The 22,190-nt window shown below is 39.4% G+C and overlaps 1 protein-coding gene across 1 annotated transcript in view; it reads left to right on the forward strand.

The window, feature by feature from the left end:
* The window catches only part of LOC138161063 (transmembrane protein 132C-like), a 611,235-nt gene that overhangs the window by 441,475 nt on the left and 147,570 nt on the right, over window positions 1–22,190 (forward strand). Inside the window, exon 4 of the mRNA XM_069088126.1 lies at window positions 14,875–15,058. Coding sequence (XP_068944227.1) covers window positions 14,875–15,058 — 184 coding nt within the window. The remainder of the gene's footprint in view (window positions 1–14,874; window positions 15,059–22,190) is intronic.

The raw sequence follows: 22,190 nt of genomic DNA on the forward strand, positions 1-22,190 counted from the left end.
TGATGATGGTGATGGTGACAATGATGATAATGACGGTGATGGTGATGGTGGTGATGATAATGGTGACAGTGATGGTGATGATGGTGATGGTGACAAGAATGATGATGGTAATGATGATGGTGATGGTGATGATGATGGTGATGGTGACAATGATGATGATAGTGATGATGATGATGGTGATGGTGATGGTGATGATGATGATGGTGATGGTGACGATGATGGTGATGGTGATGATGGTGGTGATGATGATGATGACAACTAAAATTGACATGGTGCTTACTATGTGCCAGTCACTGTACTAAATACAATTAATCTCTCATTTAATCCTCACAACCATCCTGCAGTAGATGCTATTATTATCCCCATTTTACAGATAAGGAAATTGAGGCAAATAGAAGTTAAGTTATATGCCCAGGATCACACAACTACTATGCCAGTAATCTGAGGCCATATTTGAACTCAGGTTTTCCTGACTCCAAGTCTAGCACTCTATTCACTATGCCATCTAACTGTTGATCACATAGCACGCAGTAGTGTTGAAATAAATTCTTCACTCAACAAGATTTATTTAGCACCATGTAGCAGGCATTGCACTAGATTCTATTAACAAAGACATACGTAAAATAAGAAACAGGAGCGTAGGGAGTGTTAACAACATGAATATGAACCCAGGTTTAAACCTAACTGCTTGGAATACCAAGTCCAATTTTGCCTACTGTAACAAGCGCTGAGATACAACTCTATTTAGCATATTTTGTTGTTTTCATAGTTATTTTACCCAAATAATGATAACAATCAGGTATACAAAGGTGTACTGGCTCCATAGCCAGTGACTTCATGCAGAGATGAGGCAATGAGCAGAGGGGTCTTTGAGGAAGAGCACTCACTCACTCTCTCCCTCATTCACTCCCTCACTGCACTCTCCAGATATTTCAGAACCTAGCCTCATCAGTGCTGCCCAGAGCTCCTAAACTAATCAATTATAAACATGAACTCTACATTATACTGTTGCATATTTCATTCATCTTCTTCATTATGCCGTTAGCAGGGTTCAGCAGGCATATAATTTAATAGCAAGCTTTGGAATTGATCCAGTTTCCATCTTCTATGACATTTGAACATGCAAGGGTTTTTTTACTGTTTCAAATTTTATTTTTTTTATTCTGACCTTAGCAAACACCAACTGAAATGAGCATTTCCATATGCATACTAGAACATAATAAAAGAATTGTACATGAAGCTATGAATCTCTATTATGTGCAACTCAATTTTCCCTTTAAGTATATATTAAATTCAACACATTATATGCAAAGCTTCAATGGCAGAATTCTGTGTGTATCTCATCTGGAATATCTCATTCTTGTGGTTCCCTAAGTGCTCTCTTTGGAAGGAATCCAGTCTTTCTTGAAAGACTAGGAACTTCAAAGGAATAGGGTAAATTTTCTTTACTGATCTGACTTATGAAAAGAGGTACAGGTGGGTGAATTTCCAGGGAACTGGCCTCCTAGAGAATTCTTTTATAGATCTGTGAGACTTGAACAAACTTATTTGAATAGACCCTAAAAAAGGGTGATAAGGAAAAGGTGGGGAATGATTTATGTTCTCTCTCTGTCTCTTTATCTCTGCCTCTGTCTCTCTTTTTCTCTGTCTCTGTTTCTCTCCTCTTTATATGTCTACATCTCTTTTTATCTCTGAATCTGTTTCTTTCTGCCTCAGTCTCTGACTTTGTCTTTGTCTGTGTCTGTTTCTATATCTCTGTTTCTTCATCTGTCTCTCTGTATACTTTGGACTCTGTCATCTCTGTCTCTGTCTCTCTACCATCATCCATCAGCAACATTATTGACTGAATTTAGTAGTGAGAGAGAAGAGGCATAGAAGTTACCCTCTTTGCCTTCCAGGCCTTTCCAGTTCTAATGTAGTTCCCCACTCCAGCCCCTCAAAAGGAGCTTTATAAAACAGTACCTTTCTAGGGAATTCGTGGAAGCAGCTACATTTTGGCTTTTCTGGTCATCACTGGTAACAACTTCCTAACAATTAAAGATACTTCACAAAGGGATAGTATTAACCTGATTTTTCCAGTGCCTGGGACAAATGCACAGGAGCTTTATGCATTCTTTTTAATGACACTGAAGTAGATTGCACAGAGAAGGAACCTGAGGTTCAGACACTTGATGGTTTTATTGAGTTACAAATGAATAAGATGCATTAGTCTAGTCATCCTCCAAATTGAAGATTTTGTATTGAATGAGTTTCTGGCAAAGAGAATTAAACTAAAGTAAATTGCTACTGTTTGTCCTTCTTTATCAAAGAGGACCATGACATCGGGGCGGTGATGCCATGACATGCAAGTGAGTTGGATTTAAGTGAGGCAGGGCCCTGCAAGGTCACCAGCCTCATATTCTCCTCTGAAGCCATCTGGGTCCAATGGCCAGATACATATCAGGATGCCTGAAGATGGACCCAGATGTAGTAGGAGGCCTTGATCTTTTCAAGCTAAGGTCTTTAACAGGTCTCAGTTTCACTGAGGAAGTACCTCAGTCTAAATTTAAAGTAGGTTAGGCTACCTTGGGAAGTGGTGGGATCCCCCTCACTAGAATTTGATAACTATTTGTCAGAGATACATAGGGAAGAGATTCTTAGCATTTTCATTATCCTGCACCCCCTGGAAATCCTGCTGAAGCCTATAGACCCTTTCAGAGAATAATGTTTCAAATGAATAAAATAAAATATATGGAGTTACAAAGGAAACCAATTAGACTTAATTAGTTTTCAAAATAGTTTTAAAAACAAGTTCACAAATGTCAGGGTAAGAATTGATGATATGGAGAGAAATCTTATTCAGGAATAGGTCAGAGCAAATTTTTCCTGATGATGATGATTCCCCAAATTTTCAGCTCTGAGATTCTCCATTTCTCAGATTTGTTAAAGAATAGGGCTGATCAATGTGTGGAAGAAGGAGAAGAAGGAGGAGGAGGAGGAGAAGAAGAAGGAGAAAAAGGACGAGGAGGAGAAGTAGAAGAAGGAGAAGTAGAAGAAGGAGGAGGAGAAGGAGGAGGAAGGGGGGAGGAGAAATGACAATGATGATGTCAATGATAATGATAACCATATATGCAAGATGGCATAGTGGGTGGAGAGCTGTCCTCAAATACAGGAAGACCTGGGTTCAAGTCCTTCCTCTAACACATTCTGGCTGTATGATTGGACAAATCACTTAACTTCTCAGCATTCTAGGCAAATCTGTAAGACTACAAGTTGCAGAAAAGAGGCAACCCTACTTTGGTGGAAGGGGTTTCCTCACCTGGGAGTTCTCCATACAGATGAAATCATAGGTCTGATCCCTATCTCCTTAGGATAATAATAATAGTAATGACCTTGCATTTGCATAGTGCTTACAAAGCACCTTACAGAGATCATCTCATTTTGAATTTATTTTTCCTTTTTTTTAAAATTATTTTTAGTTTACATCATTCATTTCCACAAGATTTTGAGTTACAAATTTTCTCCCTATTTTTCCCCTACCAACCACCCCAAAACAGCAATCCCACAGAATATCCCCTCCCCCAATATTCTCTCTCCCATATCTTCCCCCCAACTCCCCTCCAACTTTCAAGTAGGGCATGGTGGATCTCTATGCCCCAGTGCCTGTATATATTACTTCCCAGTTACATGTAAAATAATAGTAATATATTTTGCACATTTGATTTCAAACCTTTCAATTCCAGATTCTTTCCCTACCTCCCTCGTCACCCACCCTTACTGGGAAGATAAGCAATTCAATATAGGTAGTACATGTGTAGCTATGCAAAACATTTCCATCATGGATATATTATGAAAGACTGACTATATTTCCCTCCATCCTATCCCACCTCCCACTAGTTCTATTCTTTACTTTGATCCTCTCCCTTTTCAAAAGTGGGTGCTTCCAAATTCCTTCCCCTACAGCCTGCCTTCCTTTCCATCATCCCCCCTCTCATCCCCTTCTCCCTTACTCACCTGTATGGTGAGATACCCTATTTAGTGTGAATGTCATTCCCTCCCTAAGCCAAATTGAATGAGAGTAAGATTGACTCATTCCCTTTTACCTTCCTGTTCTTCCCCTCCATGGTAACAGTTTTCCCTTGCCTCTTCTATGTGAGATCAATTACCCCATTCTATCTCTCCCCATCTCTTTTCATTATATTCCTCTCTCATCTCTTAAATTCACCTTTTAAGGATCATCCCTTCCTATTCAATTGTTCCTGTGCCCTCTGTCTATGTATACCTGTACACATATATACACACACTCACATATGTATTCATACGCCCAAATACCCATACTTTTCCATTCCCTTCAACTATTCTCATACTGAGAAAAGTTTCATAAGTTACAGCTATCATTTTTCCATGTAGAAATGTAAGTATTTCAACTTTGATAAGTTTCTTATGATTTCTTTTCCCTGTTTACCTTCTCATACTTCTCTTGTTTCTTGTATCTGAATGTCAAATTTTCTATTCAACTCTTTTTTTTTCAGCAAGAATGCTTGAAAGTCCTCTATTCCATTGAATGACCATATTTTCCCCTGAAACATGATATTCAGTTTTGTTGGGTAGGTGATTCTTGGTTTCATTCCCAGCTCCTTTGCCCTCCAGAATATCATATTCCAAGCCCTTCGATCCCTCAGTGTAGAAGCTGCTAGATCTTGTGTTATCCTGATTGTGTTTCCACAGTATTCAAATGGTTTCTTCCTGGCTGCTTGTAATATTTTCTCCTTGATATGGGAACTCTGGGACTTGGCTATAACATTCCTAAGAGTTTTCTTTTGGGGATCTTTTTCAGGAGGTGATTGGTGGATTCTTTCAACCTCTATTTTGCCCTCTGGTTCTAAAACATGAGGGCAATTTTCATTGACAGTTTCTTGGAGGATGATTTCTAGGTTCTTTTTTTGATCATGGCTTTCAGGTAGTCCAATAATTTTTAAATGATCTCTCCTGGATCTATTTTCTAGGTCAGTGGTTTTTCCAATGAGATATTTCACATTGCCTTCTATTTTTTCATTTGTTTGTATCTGTTTAATAGTATCTTGATTTCTCATAAAGTCACTAGCTTCCTTTTGCTCTGATCTAATTCTGAAGGAATGATTCTCGTCAGTGAGCTTTTGAGATTCTTTTTCTATCTGGCAAATTTGGCTTTTAAAGGTACTCTTCTCATTGGCTTTTTGAGACTCTTTTGCCATTTGAGTTAGTCTGTTTTTAAGATGTTATTTTCTTCAGTCAGGTTGTTGACTCTCATTTCACAATTTTCTTGCATCATTCTCATTTCTCTTCCCAATTTTTCCTCCACTACTCTTATTTTGTTTTCAAAATCCTTCTTAAGCTCCTCTGTGGCTTGTAAGCAGCTTATTATTTTCTTGGAAGCTTTTGGTGCAGAAGTTCTGACTTCACTGTCTTCCTCCTGTTCCATGCCCCAATCCTTTTTGTCACCTTAAAAGGAATCCAAAGTCGGACCACTGTGCTTGCCTTGCTTCCTTTGCTTGCTCATGTTGTCACTCAATTATTTGACTTTTGACCTTTTTGCCACAGAAGAACTCTACTACCAGAGGGGGAAGCTGTGTCCCAAAAACTGGGATTTTCTCAGCTGCTGGAGCTATTAGTTGGCTTACCTCTCTGAAGCCTCCACATGCTCTGGCACAGTGGTCACCCACCCCAGGACCTCCACTCCAGACAGTGATCCAGATCCAAGCATGTTAAAGCAAGAGCAATTACCCCTCACACTGGTTGCTTGGACCCCTATAATATTTAGGCCAGGAGCTCTGAAGCAGCCACATGGTAGTGGCTGGGCGGCTGCCACACCTCAGCCACTTCTCGCCCCAGGGGCAAAGGCCAGACCACACTCCCTAACTCCCAGGTCCCAAAGTCCACACTGCACTGACCTCTTAGCATCTATGGGTTGATAATTCTGGAAACTGACACAGCTGCTGGTGATCTGAAGTCCCTCCAGCTGGTGGCTGGTTGTGGCCACCCTGAGGCTAAAACCTCGGGCTAGTGTGGGGCTGGGCTCGGCTCCCAGAGTGCTGCGTTTGCCCCTTCCTGCTGGCCTGCCAGACTGTCTTCAGTGGGAGGTTAGCTTCTCTGTGGCATTTTGTAAGTTCTGTAGCTCCAAAGTTTGTTTAGAGTCATTTTTTACATGAATTGGAGGAAGTGGAAGCAGGAGCCCTGCGGAAGTCCTGTTTCTACTCTGCCATCTTGACTCCACCTCCCCTTGAAACTTCTATTGACATGAGTGGTAGGTACTATTATTATCCTCATTTTACAGATTAGTAAACTGAGGCAGAGAAGTAAAATTACTTTGTTGGAATACCACAGCTATTGGAAATGTTTGAGAGTCTTGAAGGAGGCTTGCTGAGCACATTGAAAAGGAGCCATGCTCTGATTAGAAGAGTGTATGAAGTGACTGCTGGGGTCCCTTCCAACTCTGTGAATCTGTGATTCTGTGATCCCTTATCTCAAAAGGTAGAACATGGCAGAGAGATGCTATTGTCCTTTCTAATTATCACCTTTACTTCTCTACAATGGTGATCTTTCTGATATCTCATATGAAAGCATATAGACGAAAAAGAGTATTAGAGACTCAAGCTTCACGTATGTGAATATATAAATCTTCCACCCATGGGTAACAGGTAGCCATTATTTCCATTATTCTTTGGAAGGGTGAAATCAAGTCAATTGGGGTTAAGTGTATTGCCCAAGATCACACAGCTAGTAAATGTCAAGTATCTGAGGCCAGATTTGAACTCAGGTCCTCCTGACTCCAGAACTGGTGCTCTATTCCTTCTGCCACCTAGCTTCCCCCTTTTTCAAGACTTCAGCTAATTTCCTACCCTTCCCCCTACTCTGGAGACCTGAAACATCCACTCTATCCTTGTATCCATAGCCCCACCCTACACTGGTCCACTAATTATGCAAACAGAGTTTAGGAAGGTTTTGTGTTCTCCCTACAAAGTGAGGATTTATCCTTCCCTGGTTCCTATACTAGTGGTTTTAGTGACTTGGGACAAATGCATAAAATATACCAGCCTATTCACCCTCCATTAGGGGATCAGTCTAATCGATAGAAAGTGTTTGTTATCTAAATTGGCAAAAGGGTCACTTGGTTTCCTTCTCATTACTTATCATTTTGAGGATCCTGGAAACCAGCTGCTCCTGCTTGATTCATGGACAGCACTGTTTGTTTTATCTCACCAAGATCATTCACACTAATCTGAGCAGGAGGCATTATCATTAACCAAAGGGTTTATTTCTGACCCAGTCTGGCTTGATTCTCTTTTTTTTCAGGTAAAAGTGACAATTATAAAGCTAGGATGCAATTCCCTATCAACAGCTGCCTTCGGAGTTCACTGGGTCTGGCCAATATTTTACAGGCTGTAGATTGTTAATGTTTATAAAGTGTCTGGTATTTAGTAGGCTCTTAATAAATGCTTGTTCCTTCCCTCCCCTGGCCCACCAGAGAGGGGGGATAGAGCACTCTTTTAAGGAGCCCCAGAATGTGTATTTATCCAACAAGCAACATCATTTTGAAATGTATTTAGCTCCAAAAATATGGTGCTTGATTTAGTAGAATAAGTAAGCCAACATTTCTTTTTTTTTTCTTTTCTTTTCTTTCTTTTTTGGAGACTGGTTTTTCCTATCTCACCCAGATTGGAAGGACAGGAGTCTCTCAACAGTCAGTCTCACCAATGCACTGAAGCTTTGTCATGGTCCAGCTCCATTTGCAGCCTGGACAGCTTCCCCTCCTTAGGTTTATCCCTCCAGCTCCCAGAGGACCGGCTGTATCTGTATCAGATTTAGGAAGGACACAAATTTGGTTTTAGCTATACTGCAGCTCAGAACTCCTGAGCTGAAGTGATCCACCAATCTCAACCTCTCCAGCAGGAAGGATTATAGGAGCACTGTACCCCACCCAACACCAACATGTCTTTTATTGGGATAAGAGCTGAACTTGGGAATTTTTGAGTGAGAAAAATCCCTCTACTGGTGCTGATAAAAATGTTCTCTGAACAAGTATTGACCTCGTGAGTTGTCTAGAGCAGTTATCAAATACATTCACCCAGGCAACACTGCTCAATGCATTATGATTGGGAGCAGAAATATTCTGTGAAGGCTCATGAAAAGAAACTTATTAAAATAACCACTTGTGAGTGTGTGTGTGAACGGTAGTATATGTGTATGAATGTGTATGTATGTGTGTGGATGTGTGTGCATGAGTATATGTGTGTCTGAGTGTGTGTTTGTGAATGTGTGTATGTGTGTGAGTATGAACATGTGTGAGTGTATGTGTGTGGGTGTGTATGTGTGCCTGAGTGTGTTTGTGAGTGTGTGTGTAAGTGTGTATGTGTGAGTGTGAACATGTGTGCAAGAGTGTATTGTATCTGAGTTGTGAGAGTGTGTATGTGAGTGTGTGTTTGTGAATGTGTGTATGTGTGTGATTTTGTATGTGTGTGAATATGAACATGTGTGAGTAAGTGTGTGTGAGTGTGTATGTGTGTCTCAGCGTGTTTTTGAGTGTGTGTAAGTGTGTATGTGTGTGAGTGTGAACATGTGTGCAAGAATGTATTGTATCTGAGTTGTGAGAGTGTGTATGTGAGTGTGTTTGTGAATGTGTGTATGTGTGTAATTGTGTATGTGTGTGAGTATGAACATGTGTGAGTGTATGTGTGAGTGTGTGTATGTGTGTCTGAGTGTGTTTGTGAGTGTGTGTAAGTGTGTGAGTGTGAACATGTGTGCAAGAGTGTATTGTGTCTGAGTTGTGAGAGTGTGTTTGTGAGTGTGTGTGTGTGTGTAGAAAGTTATAGAATTTTTTTCTCTTTATTTATAAGTTTAAGTTATCCCCTTCTGTCATTTCATGCTTGGAGCTGTTAAGGGATGGAAAGAGGGTCTGAATGTCAATAATATGAACTATGTAATAGTTCATAAAGAAAAACTTAATTGGGAAATATTTAACAAAATAAACAAACAATATAATACAACTTAGATAATGCTACTTTGTTGTTTTCTAAGTCAATATGTGGCCTGGTTGCATTTCAGTTGGATACAAATAGTCTAGAGCACTGAGAGATAATTATGTCCAGGGTCACATAGATGAAAAATTTAATTCTCAAGGGAAATTAAAGAGAGTGAGTATAAATTCCCCCGTTTAAAATAAGTTCCTTTAGACCAAGACTATACTGTTTTGGTCTTTATCTTTCTAGCTGTTAAAGTTCAACAACAATTTGACAAAAACATATTAAATACCTACTATGTTCCCAGCACAGGGCTAGGAACTTAGGATGGTGCAAAAAGCAAAAACAGTATGGTCTCTCCCCTTATGGAGCTGGCATTTTATTGGGGGAGGATACAACATGTAAACAAAGAAATAATTTGAAGGTTTTTAATGAAAGAGAGACCCTTAATATCTTGGTGGTTCGTGGAACTTTTGAGATAAACCTTGAAAGAAACTAGGAGAGGCAGAAAGATGGAAGGAGGGCATTCCAGCCATGGCAGACAGTCTTTAGGAGAGCACAGAGATGGGAAAAGGCCTGTCCACTTTGGGGAATAGCTAATTAACTGACAAAATGATGGTAATATAGCAGATAGAGTGCCAGGCGTGGAATTGGGAAGACTCATCTTCCTGAGTTCAAATCTGGCCTCAGATACTTCCTAGCTGTGTGATCTTGGACAAGTCACTTAACCTTGTTTGCCTCAGTTTCCTCATCTGTCAAATGAGCTGGAGAAGAAAATATCACACCACTCCAGTATCTTTGACAAGAAAACCCCCAATGGGGTCATGTAGAGTAAGACACGAATGAAATAACAGAACAAAACATGGGAAAAATAACAGCACCCATTTCACAGGGTGGTTGTGAGGATCACATGAAAGGCCTTAAAACACTACAGAAATGTTGGCTGTTAGAGTGGATTCTTAACCAGACAATTGAAATCAGCAGTTTGAATTAGGCGACTTCTAAAACCTCTCCATTTCTTAAGATTCTGAATTCCTGCTGTCTCACACACAGCCCACTTCTGAGAAGTGTTCACAGCATCTTGTAAATACTATTCATAGCTTCAAACGAGCTAGCCTTATAGAACTAAGAAGCTGTAGTAAACTGCATATCTGGCGGTCAAAACCTCATTGTGACTGCTGGGGAAAATATATTTGCTTTTGAGTGAGGGACAACCTTTTAAAAAAAAAAACGGCCAATTTTGGAAATTTATTTTATGGGTTACTGCGATAAATCCAAATTATTGATTTAGCAAGTGGTAGTTCTTGGGCTTACTGCATAGTCATTGAAATAGGGCTGTTACTCAGGGCTATAAATGTGATGCTTTGAAGTCTGTGGGGAGGGCCATTGGCCATGGGTACAGGGGGATTCCACAAAGATTGCCATTTGCTTCAGGATCTTTGGGGATCTCTGCCCAGAAGATGTCTAGATCTGCCTCCCATGGCCTTCGTCCTGATTAACAGCCCATGATATGTAACAGAGTTTCTAACATCCCTTGATATCAGACTGTAACCTTCTACACTTGGAATTTATGTTTGTATGTGGACTCATTTCAGCTCAAAGCAGGGAGCTCCAGTACCCCATACATCAACCAGCAAATACTTCCTCCAGCAATGACTTCCTGGCTGCTGTTATCTCCAGGATTAAGTAGAAAAATCTTATGTTTGGCTTCAAAAGCCTTTCACAATTTTGCACTTTCTTACCTTTCTAATCTTTTTATATTTCACTCCTCTCCACACACTCTATAATTAAGCTAGCTACCCTGGGGGCAGCTAGATGGCGCAGTAGATAGACCACCAGGCCTGTAGTCCTGATAGACCTGAGTTCAAATCTGGCCTCAGACCCGTCCTTGCTATGTGACCTTGAAAAAGTCACTTCACTCTGTTTGCCTCAGTTTTCTCATCTGTAAAATGAACTGGAGAAAGAAATGGGAAATTACTCCAATACCTTTGCCAAGAAAACCCCAAATAGTGTCAGGAAGAATTGGTTAAACAATAACAAGCTCATTTACTGCCCTTTTAAAATAATGAAGATGATGATGATGATGATGATGATGATGATGATGATGACAATGATGATGATGATGATGGTGATGGTGATGATGATGATGATGATGATGGTGATGATGATGATGATGATGATGGTGATGATGATGATGATGATGATGATGGTGATGATGATGATGATGATGATGATGATGATGGTGATGATGATGATGATGGTGATGGTGATGATGATGATGATGACGATGACAATAATGATGATAATTATAAGCACCTACTTCCTAGGGTTGCTCAGAAAATCAAATCTGATATATACAAAGCTTTTGGCACATTTCCTAGCACGTAGTGTGTTTTCTAAAAATGCGTAGTTCCTGGCACATAGTAGGTTTTCTAAAAAATGCTTGTCTGTTTCATCCATAATAATAATTTCAGGTTTACAAAATGTTTTACAAATAATGAGCCATTGACCCCACAACAACCCTGGGAGATAGGCACAATTATTATCCTCATTTTACAGGTGAGGAAACCAAGGCAAAAAAAAGTTAAATGACTTGCCCAGAATCACAGAGCTGATGAGTATCTGAAGCTAGATTTGAACTCAAGACTTCTTGGTGCCAATCCAAATGCTCTATCCATTAAGCCACCCAGCTGCCTCCATTTCTAGACTCTATGCCTTTGTCCTGGCCATCCCTCACGCTTGGAGTGCTCTCCCTTTTCACCTCCATGTCATCAGTTCTCAGTGTTTAGCCCAAATTCTACCTTCTGCAGACCTTTCCCAGTGCCCCACCAGCTGATACCTCCTTCCTTTCTGAGTATATAATGTGCTGGACTTAACGGCTGAAGAGCTGGGCTCAACTCCTCTCCTTGATCCTTAGGAGTTGTGTGACAAAGGGGAAAGTCCCTTCACTATTTTAAGACTCAATTCTAAAATGTGGGAGTAGTACCCAAAGGCTTTTAGACCCTTTTGATGATGGATCTGGGCAGTTAGGTGGCACAGTGGATAGAGCACTGGACTTGGAATTAGGAAGCAAATCTTCATGAGTTCAAATCCATACTCAAACACTTCCTAGTTGTGTGACCCTGAATAAGTCACTTTATCCTGTTTGTCTCAGTTTCCTCATTTGTCAAATGAGCTGGAGAAGGAAAAGGCAAATCATGCTAGTATCTTTGCCAAGAAAACCCCAAATGGAGTTATGAAGAGTTGGCCACCACTAAAATAACTGAACAATGATAGCTCTATCATCCTATCATTATTAGATTTTAATTTTTCCCCAACAAGAATGTACAATCCATAAAAAAGGGACCAATCTTTTACCATTCTTGTATCTTATGATCTTTAGAACCATTCCAGGCACATCTCTTCTAATTCAAAAGTTCTAGATTTTAAATAGTATGTATACTCTTTTCACCAATGCAGATTCACAATAGTGAAAAGTTTCATAATAGCTTTGGCCAAAAATATTAAGAAATAAAATAAAATTTACCACCAGGTGGTCAACCTTCTGGTTATGAGCCTCTATGAACTTAGCAAGGCTGGCCTTCTGTTCAAAGTCCATCAGAAAGTCTAGATTCTGTCTTTCTAGCTTGATGACTATTGCTCAAACTTGTCCTACCATGGACATGTCTCTGAAGAACCCGGTCCCAAGGCAGACCTCCAAGTAGAGAAGAGAATTTGCACCTCCCTTCATTCTTTTCAAAGGTGGGGGATTCTGGGTATGGAGTGCTGCATAAACTTTTGGGCTTGGTGTATAAATGTGGGTTGCTTTTGCCAAACTATTTCTCTACTCTCTTTTTTTATTCTTTGTTACAAGAAATTACTTCCAGGCTTTGGAACCAAATCAACCCAACTCTCAAGGACCAATTAAACTGGCAACAAGGCTTGATTTATTACTTTCTTGATTGTCTAGATTTAAGAAAATTACAGAGAAAATATTAATAATTCAGATTAAACTGAAAAGTATGCCTATGGACTTTTTAGGAAAGCCATTTACTAAATATTTACCACTGGTCATGATTCCCCAGATGTGGGAGGAGAAAGGGCATATTTGGACAATTAAAGTGATATAAAACAAAAATTCTCAATAAAAAATTAAGATTAAAAAGACCTACATTTAATTCTATGCTATAGATTTAAAGGCATCAGAGGGAAACTCCATACCTAGGACTTAACAAATGTGTGTTGACCTGATGAACTTAATCATTCTGAAAATAATGTTAGTGATATTTAATCTTTCTATTACCTTCCTTTCTCACTATATCTCTCCCTCCTCCCCAATCAGAAAGTATCCCTTATAACAAAGAATAAAAGAGAAAGAGGAGAAAAAACAATTTATCAGTGCTAACCAGTACATCAACCAGGTTTGCCATTTGGTACCCTTCTCCATACCCATATTCTCCTACCTTTGCAAAGATGCAAGGTATTATGGGATCAAGAGGGAGACTACTAATGGATATTGAAATCTGGAAATCATCTGCGTGGAGATGATAATTAGACATGTGGGAGCTGATGAGATCACCTAACAGAGCGTGTAGAGAGAAAAGAGTGTGTAGAACAGGGGGACATTGACACTTATTGAACATGATATGGCTAGAAATCCAGCCAAAGAAACTGAGAAGGTAGAAGGGGGGAAACTAATAATAACAATATTAACAACAACTATAATACATATTTATACAGTATTCTAAGGTTTAGAAAGAATTTTACTAACTGAGTAAACACAGAGTAATGAACCCCAGAGAGAGAGAAAGAGAGAGAGAGAGAGAGAGAAAGAGAGAGAGAGAGAGAGAGAGAGAGAGAGAGAGAGAGAGAGAGAGAGAGAACTGAGTGTGATTAAGTTCAAACTCTACTGAGAGATCCAAAAAGGATGAAGCCTGAGAAAAGGCCATTAAAATGAGCAATTAAGAAATCATTGAACAAAAATCATTGGTAACACATTTAACCTTTCCCCAATCGATGAGATCTATTTTTCCCTCTTTTCTTTGCTACTTCAGAAAGGTAAGCTTGCATAAATATTTTGGTGCATATGAGACCTGTCTTTATAGCTTTTACCTCTTGCCTGACCCTGGGAAAGTCACCTAACCTTTCCCCCTCAGTTTCCTCATCTGTAAAATGTAGAAAACAATAGTGCTTAACTCCCCAAGGGGTGGTGAGGATTGAATGAGATATTTGTAAAGCGCATTGCAAACCTTATAATGTTATATAAATGGCAACTATCTGTATTATTATCACTAGTCAGTTAATACTTGCTAGTTATTATTATAACCAAGAAATAATAATTCTTTCAAACCAGGTAATACTTATTAGTTATTATTATCATTAACCAATTAATAACAACTTGCTGTGATACTAACCCCATTTTCTTTTCTTTTCCTTTTGTAAGTGCATTCTAAATTTAGTAACCTTCAATAAAACAAAGGCTTTACTACACAAAATATGCATTTATAAAACCTCATTACTTACAATTCCTTTTTAAAAATGTGTGTAATAACAAACAAATAAAAGAGGTTGGCCTGTTTACTTCTTTAATCTATCACTTTCTTTTAACTTCTATTTTAATTTTGCCATTTTGCGTGCATTTTCAAATGAGAGAAAAAGGGAAAAAATACCTGGTGTCTTAACAAATCTGAGGTTAGAGCCCCTCTGACTTGATCCCCACTGTGACTTTCTGCTTCTGTGAGATTGCATGAAAAAGCCTCAGATTAAAAATAAGAGCCTACTAGGGTGGGTGGGCTTGGGTTGGCTGTGCTTGGGTTCTTATATCAATCAGACTTGTTTCCTTAGCACATGGAGAGGGAAGGGGGACCTATTGCTTTGTGGACAATCAATCAGATTCCATTTTTTTCCATTTTAATTTCAGGAGCAGTAGTTTATTTAGTGAGGTTGTACAGATGAACTTTGAAATCGCCAGTTTCAGCAGCCTCTCAGGGACCCAGCCTATCACCTGGCAAGTAGAATATCCCCGCAAGGGTACCACAGACATCGCAGTCTCTGAAATTTTCATCAGCCAGAAAGACCTCGTGGGAATTGTTCCCCTGGCCATGGTAAGTCCTTTATTCAAATGGATTTCATTGTTGTCAACTCCCCCCTTATTTTGCCACTCCCTTCTCCCTGTCCTGCCTCAGTGTAATTTGTGTTCCTTTTGGATACATCCTGCCCAAATGACCCACCTTATTCCATTCCAGAAGTTGCTGCATTTATCAGTAGGTGACATAGTTGTTTGACCTCCCATGTGACCTTCTTCAAGTATTCTTGTCTCAGATCTGTTAGCTCATCCATATAGCATGGGATTCAAGTCAAGGATTGTGTCTCCATATGAATCCACTGGCTATTACCCCTTCCCCCATTGTATTCTATTTTATATCTCTCATGCACTTACCATGTAATATTATGCATTAAAGGAGATACATGTGAATGATATTTCAAAATTCTAAGTGTTACCTCTTATTATTGTTGTTATTTATTATCATTATAACTATTAATATCTTTGCCACCTGTTAAACTGTAAATTCCTTGTGGTCTGCGATAATATCATAGTCAAATCTTCTATCTCCACTCCCGGTACTACAACAGTGTTTTCTTCTCATTTTCTTTTTTCATATAGTATTTTATTTTTCCCTAGTTGCACGTAAAAACAATTTTCAACATTCGTTTTTAAAATTGAGTTCCAAATTCTATCCCACCCACCCCACCACCCTCATTGAGAAGACAAGTAATTTGATATAGGTTATACATGTGTAGTCATGCAAAACATATTTCCATAATAGTCACACTGTAAAAGAAAGCACACACCAATATAAAAAACCCAAGAAAAATAAAGTTTAAAAGTATGCTTCAATCTTATTCAAGCATCATCAGTTCTTTCTTTGGGGATGGATAGCATTTTTCATCATAAGTCCTTCAGAGTTGTCTTGAATCATTGTACTGCTGAGAAAAGCTAATTCATTCAGAGTGAGTTGATCATCTCACAATATTAGCATGATGCTTTCTTAGACCATAGGTGCTTAATTTATGCTTGTTGTATTGTATCATGCTCAACCACCCACCAGCCACTGTGAAAGGCCATCCTAGTGGCTTAGTGGGGATTGGGTAAGAGTATGACTGTCCCAATGCAACTTCATTCCCACTCCTGCAAAAATGCCCTCATTCATGTCTCGTCCTAGTGACAGGAAACTTATTGGGATGTGGTGACTTTTTGAATGACAGAATTGCAGAATTTTGGTTGGAAGAGACCTCAGCATCCATCAAGTCCAACCCATACTCAAAAAAAAAAAAGAATCCTCACTATAGAGTTCCCACAAGTAATCACCTAGCCTAGACATGAAGGTAGCCCATTTCTCCTAGGGTTAGCTTCAATTGTTAAGAAGCTTGTTTGTTTGTTTTCTTCACACAATAAGCCTCAATGTGCTTCTTTGCTGCTTCCACATACTGGTTCTTGTTTAGATTGTAAAGGTCTGTCTTTTCCTCTTTTTATATCCCCTTAGCTTAGCAGAGAGCCTGGCACATAGTAGGTGTTTAACCAATGTTTATTGATTGATTGTTCTACCTCTTGGGGCCAAAGAAAGCTAATGTGATCCCTTTCTAACAAGACAACCACTAAAATATTCTAAGGAATACAGTAAGGGCCCCTCTCAGTCTTCACTCTCCAAACATGCCCCATTCCTTTAACTGACCCTATATACACAGAATTCCAGGCTTTTGACAATCCTCAATTCTCTTCCTTAACCCTGATGCCCAGAACTGTCCAGAAAAAAGGACTTGGAATCTGCTTTAACCAGGACAGAATTGTTGTTCAGTAATTTCAGTAGTGTCAGACTCTTTGCAACCCCATTTAGGGTTTTCTTGGCAAAGATACTGGAGTAGTTTGCCATTTCCTTCTCCAGTTCATTTTACAAGTGAGGAAATTGAAGTAAACAGGGCAAAGTGACTTGCCCAGGGTGACACAGCTAGTAAGTATCTGAGGCTAGGCTGGAAATCAGGAAGATGAGTCTTCCCAACTTCAAGCCCAGCACTCTGTGCACTATGGTGCCGCTTAGCTCCCAGAGTACAGAGAAGCTATTATTACCTTCTTCTTCCTGGAAATTGAACCTCTCTCAATGAAGTCCAAGATCACATTCACTTTTGCAGATACCATAACATAACACTGTTGACTCATATTGAATCATATTGAGTTTGCAGCCCTCAAAGATCCCAAGATATTTTTCCATCAAAATGGTATAGAGGGGAAGTCCCCTCTCATTGGAAGTCTTCAAGAAAAGACTGGATGACCATTTGTCCAGGACATTGTCCAGTGCAATGGTGTCAAATTCAAATAAAAATGAATCTCTATAGGCCATACATTAACTTAGAAAACCACATATTAACATTATCTATGTTGAATTATATTTTTGTTAATTTCGTTAAACATTTTCCAGTTACATTTTAATATTATTTGGGAAGAACTCTAGAATTTTACATGGCTGTAGTTGATGTCTTTGAGAAAGTGAATTCTTGTGCAGGTATAGGTTGGATTATATGATCTTCAAAGCTTCTTTTAGTCCTAAGATTCTATGAAAATTATTATTAATAATAATGTTATTGTTCAGTCATTTTTCAGTGGTGTCTGGCACTCCATGACCCCATTTGGGGTTTTCTTGGCAAAAATACTGAAATAGTTTGCTATTTCCTTCTCCAGGTCATTTTACAGATGAGGAAACTGAGGCAAACAGGATTAAGTGACTTGCTGAGGACTGTACAGCTAGGAAGTGTCTGAGGCTAGATTTGAACTGAGGTCTTCACATCTCCAACTCCAGCACTCTCTCTACCATGATACTTAGCTGCCTTCATGGTCAACTTCTGTTCTTTTAGGAAAGTTTTTCAGTGTTTCTCCTTTCCTCCCCCTCTATAACCCTTGGCAGCAGCCACAGTGAATCCACTTGGACATGAGCTATAGAGAACTAACTTTGCTCATTGGATAATAATAGACAAATAAAGATTTTTTAAAATGTTTAATGCTTGATGCGACAAATCCAGTCACCTTGTTTCCTGAATTTAAACAATACTCTCAGAGTTGATGATGTGGGAGCTCATTATACACAGAGTAGCATAGATGTGAGTATACAAACAAGCTTAACCTGGTGTCCAGTGGAAATGTCAAATTCTGTCATTATCTCAGCCACATTTTGAAGAATTTTCCCATGTGAAGCTCTTCCTTTAGACAGAATGTTGCTCACACCATTGTAAAAATGTGTCTAGAGATGCATGTATATAGGGAGTCAGATACACAGTCTAATATCCATTATGGGCAGCTAGGTGGCTCAGTGGATAGAGCACTGGACTTAGAATCTGGAGTTCCAGCCTGGCCTCAGACATGTACTATCTGTGTGACCCTGGGCAAGTCACTTTACCCTGTTTGCCTCAGTTTCCCCATCTGCAAAATGAGCTGGAGAAGAAAATGATGAACTGCTCCACTGTCTCTGCCAAGAAAACCTCAAATGGGGTCATGAAGAATTGGACATGATGGAAAATGACTAAACAACAACAATCCATTATCACATACTTATACCTGGGAAGGATCATAGAGACCATCCATTCCACCCTCCTCATTCTATAAATGAGAAAATTAAAGCCCAGATATAAAGTGACTTATCTAAAATCATCCAACTAGCAAGTGTCTGTGGTAGATTTGAGCCCAAAATTTCTTGACTCCAAGTACGATGCTCCATCCACGCACAGTATGCTGTTTCTTTACGTGGCCCCACTCACTCCCTATCTACACTCATGAGTTATCCTTGCCGTCTTCAGATCATAAGTTCCTTGAGGTCAGAGTTATTCTATTTATTATCATTGCCTATCTAGTTGCTGGGTCGCTAAGTGGCACCTTTGTGCACGGAGAGCTGGGCCTCGAGTCAGGAAGACCTGAATTCAAATGTGACCTCAGACACTTGCTAGCTGTGTGACCCTGGGCAAGTCACTTAACCCTGTTTGCCTCAGTTTTCTTATCTATAAAAATGGCAAACCACTGCAGTATCTTTGCCAAGAAACCTCCTCCAGAAAAAAAAATTGGGGGCAACTAGGTTGCCTAGTAGATAGGTCACCAGCCCTGGAGTTGGGAGGACCTGAACTCAGACATTTAACACTTACTAGCTGTGTGACCCTGGGCAAGTCACTTAACCCTGATTATCTCACCAAAAAACATGGGGTCCCAAGGAGTAAAACACAACTGAACATATAGTTACTATCAGTTCAATTTAAAAAATTAACAAATGTTATTAGATGTCTGCTACATGCCAGATACTGTGTTGGGTTCAGGAGGAATACAAAGGCAAAACATAATAATCCCTCCCCTCAAAGGGCTGATATTCTACTGGGATGATAAGCCGAGAAATAAATAGAAGGGTATTTGAGGAGGGTGTGAGAATTATAAGCTGGAGTACCAAGGAAGGCTTCGCACTTCATGGCACCTGGGCTGAACCTGGAGAAGAAGGAGGGCATTCTAGTAAAGGCAGGCACAGAGGGAGAAGATGCTATGTCAAATTTGGGAAAGAGCTATTGACTAGAATATTGATAGTGGAAAAGAGACTATGGAAAAAGAAACAATGTGAACTGTATTTCAAAAGATCAATTACAACTTGCTTATAAAGAGCTTTAAATACCGGACTGAGAAATTCCTATTTTATCCCAAAGGCACTGAAAATTTTTTAGCAAAAGTGGAACTTGACACCTGAGAACACATTCATGAATAATAATATAGTATACAATTTATGTGCAGTATATAAGTATTCATGTACCTTAGGATGATTAACTTAATTATCCATATAAATAAACTTAATGTCATATGATGACATTTGAAATCATTTCCATGAGGCTATAGAATTTATTGGGGTTTAGGGGCTATTATATATTTAAATGAGATTGTGTCTTACATTTGGAGATTTTTCAACACAAAATCAAAAGTTCAAATCATCCCATGAAAATCAAATTTTGGAACATGGCATCCTGGATTTAGAACTGGAAAGAATCTCCGGACAATGTAGTCCAAGCTCCTCATTTTATAGATGAAGGAATTTAGTCTGTGGGAGGTTAAATTAATTGGCCAAGATCACTCAGGTAGTAAAAGACAGACTCAGAATTTGAACTCAGGTCTTGAAAATAAAAAAGCTTTAAAGCTGCTTGCCTTCCTTGTCCTGCCTGCCTGTTTAGCTATCTCCTGTTCTCCTTCCTCTGTGCCCGTAGTAGACAATCGAAAACATCACCCCTCAGACCGATAATAAAGAATCAAGATGAGTTAAGTCAAGCAGTGCACACCTTCTCAGAATTAAGAGAGGATAATTCAATGTTTTGAGCTAAAAGGTCTCATGTCTCATGCTCAGTGGCAATCTGCATTGAAGAGCAAAAGGAATCCAAGCTGCATTGTTGAAATTCACATTTATATAGTAATTGTTCACACACAGGCTTATCATTCACTCTGTTAAGATAATTTATAAATAAAATGTGATTTGAATGTATTTTACAATATTTGCAAAATATTTAGAATATTTGTAAAAAAAAAATTTCTTCTAGCATAGTGTAAATTCAAAAACTATTCTAGGACATGCAGAGATTCTTATATTATTTCAAATTGGTGGGAGCCCAATGCTTTGATTCTATATTGGGATGATGCCCATCAAGCAAGTGCAAATAGAAAAATATATTAGAGAAGAAAAAACAGTGGGGTAAGAAGTAGTTAGATCATCCCAAAGGTGGGTGTTCCCCAAAGCTCCATTCTTGACTATCTTTTATTTTCTCTATGTACTCTCTTACTTGAGGGATTATGCCAAGGAGTTTGAAGAAGGCAAAAGGGGAAGAGGATGGGCACAGCAGATGCCCCCTATTTTCTCAGTAATTACTAAGGCAAGATCCTTAGATGAGAGGCAGGAGTAAGGATGGTGTGGGATGCTTGAAAGGTTGGAAACCACTTTTGATGGGGAGTGGGATAAAGATTTGATTAGGGAGGAGGTGATGGGGAAGAATAAAACGATTACTTACTGTTGTAAGGGCCCATATGAGATCAGATAATGAGTTTGTAGTGGCCCCAGTTGGCTCAGTTATATAATATTCTCCAGCTCTGTTCAGCAGGATAATTAATACAAGTAGAGGAGGCAGATGGTGGGAGTAACTAAGTACCTAGTACAATGAATGATATACAGTAGGTGCTTAATAAATGCTTGTTTGTCCTGGTCCAACTGAACAAAAATCCCCTTGACAACAAGGTCATCTAGCCTCTGCTCCAACACCACCAGTGAAGGGGAGCCCATTGTCTCCTGAGGCAGCCCCTTCCACCTTTGCCTAGCACCCATTGTTAACTGGCATAGAACTCATTGTTAACAGTTTTGTTTGTTTTGTTTACATCAAGCCTATGTTTTTTCCTTTGTAATTCCCACCCAGAGAAGACTCATAGAATCATAGACTTCCTCTGAACTCATACACAAAAGGCACCCCTCTACAGCATAACCGGAAGGCAGCCATCCCACTTCCCTTGGGAGATCTTCAAGGAGGAGGAAGCAATGATCTCCCAAGGCAGGGCACTTCCATTTGGGGGCAGCTCTCAGCAGTAGTACTTTTCTGGTTCTTTTCTTTAACCCCAAGTATAAACTTGACTCTGCAACTTAGATTGATTCTGATTTTGTCCTCTGGGATCAAATAGAACAAGTATAATCCCTCCTCTACATGACAACCCTTCAAATACTTTAAGAAAGCTGCCATTCCCCACTCTAAACATGCACACACACATATACGCATGAACATATACACAATGCTCAAAATGTATACACATGTAGACACACAAACACATATACACACACCTGAGTCCCTTCTCCAGGCTAAACCTGCCTAATTCCTTCCTACCGGTCCTTCTTTTCTGTGAACTCGTGGCCCTTTACCAGCATGGTTGTCCTCCTTGAGATCCTCTTAAGTTTATCAATGTCCTTCTTAAACTATAGTATCCAAAACTGAACACCCAGTGACATTTCTGTGTCATAGTTCTATTATCTAGATGGCATCTAGGTGGCTTGGTGGATAGAGTGCTGGGTCTGGAATCAGGAAGACCTGAGTTCAAATCTGGTCTCAGTCACTTACTAGCTGTATGACCCTGGAATAATCACTTGGCCCTGTTTGCCTCAGTTTATCCATCTGTAAAATGAGCTAGAGAAAGAAATG

The sequence above is a fragment of the Petaurus breviceps genome, unplaced genomic scaffold (genome assembly GCF_028583685.1).
Source record: "Petaurus breviceps papuanus isolate PSGF00001 unplaced genomic scaffold, PetGlider_PUasm1.0 100, whole genome shotgun sequence".
Taxonomy (NCBI): domain Eukaryota; kingdom Metazoa; phylum Chordata; class Mammalia; order Diprotodontia; family Petauridae; genus Petaurus; species Petaurus breviceps.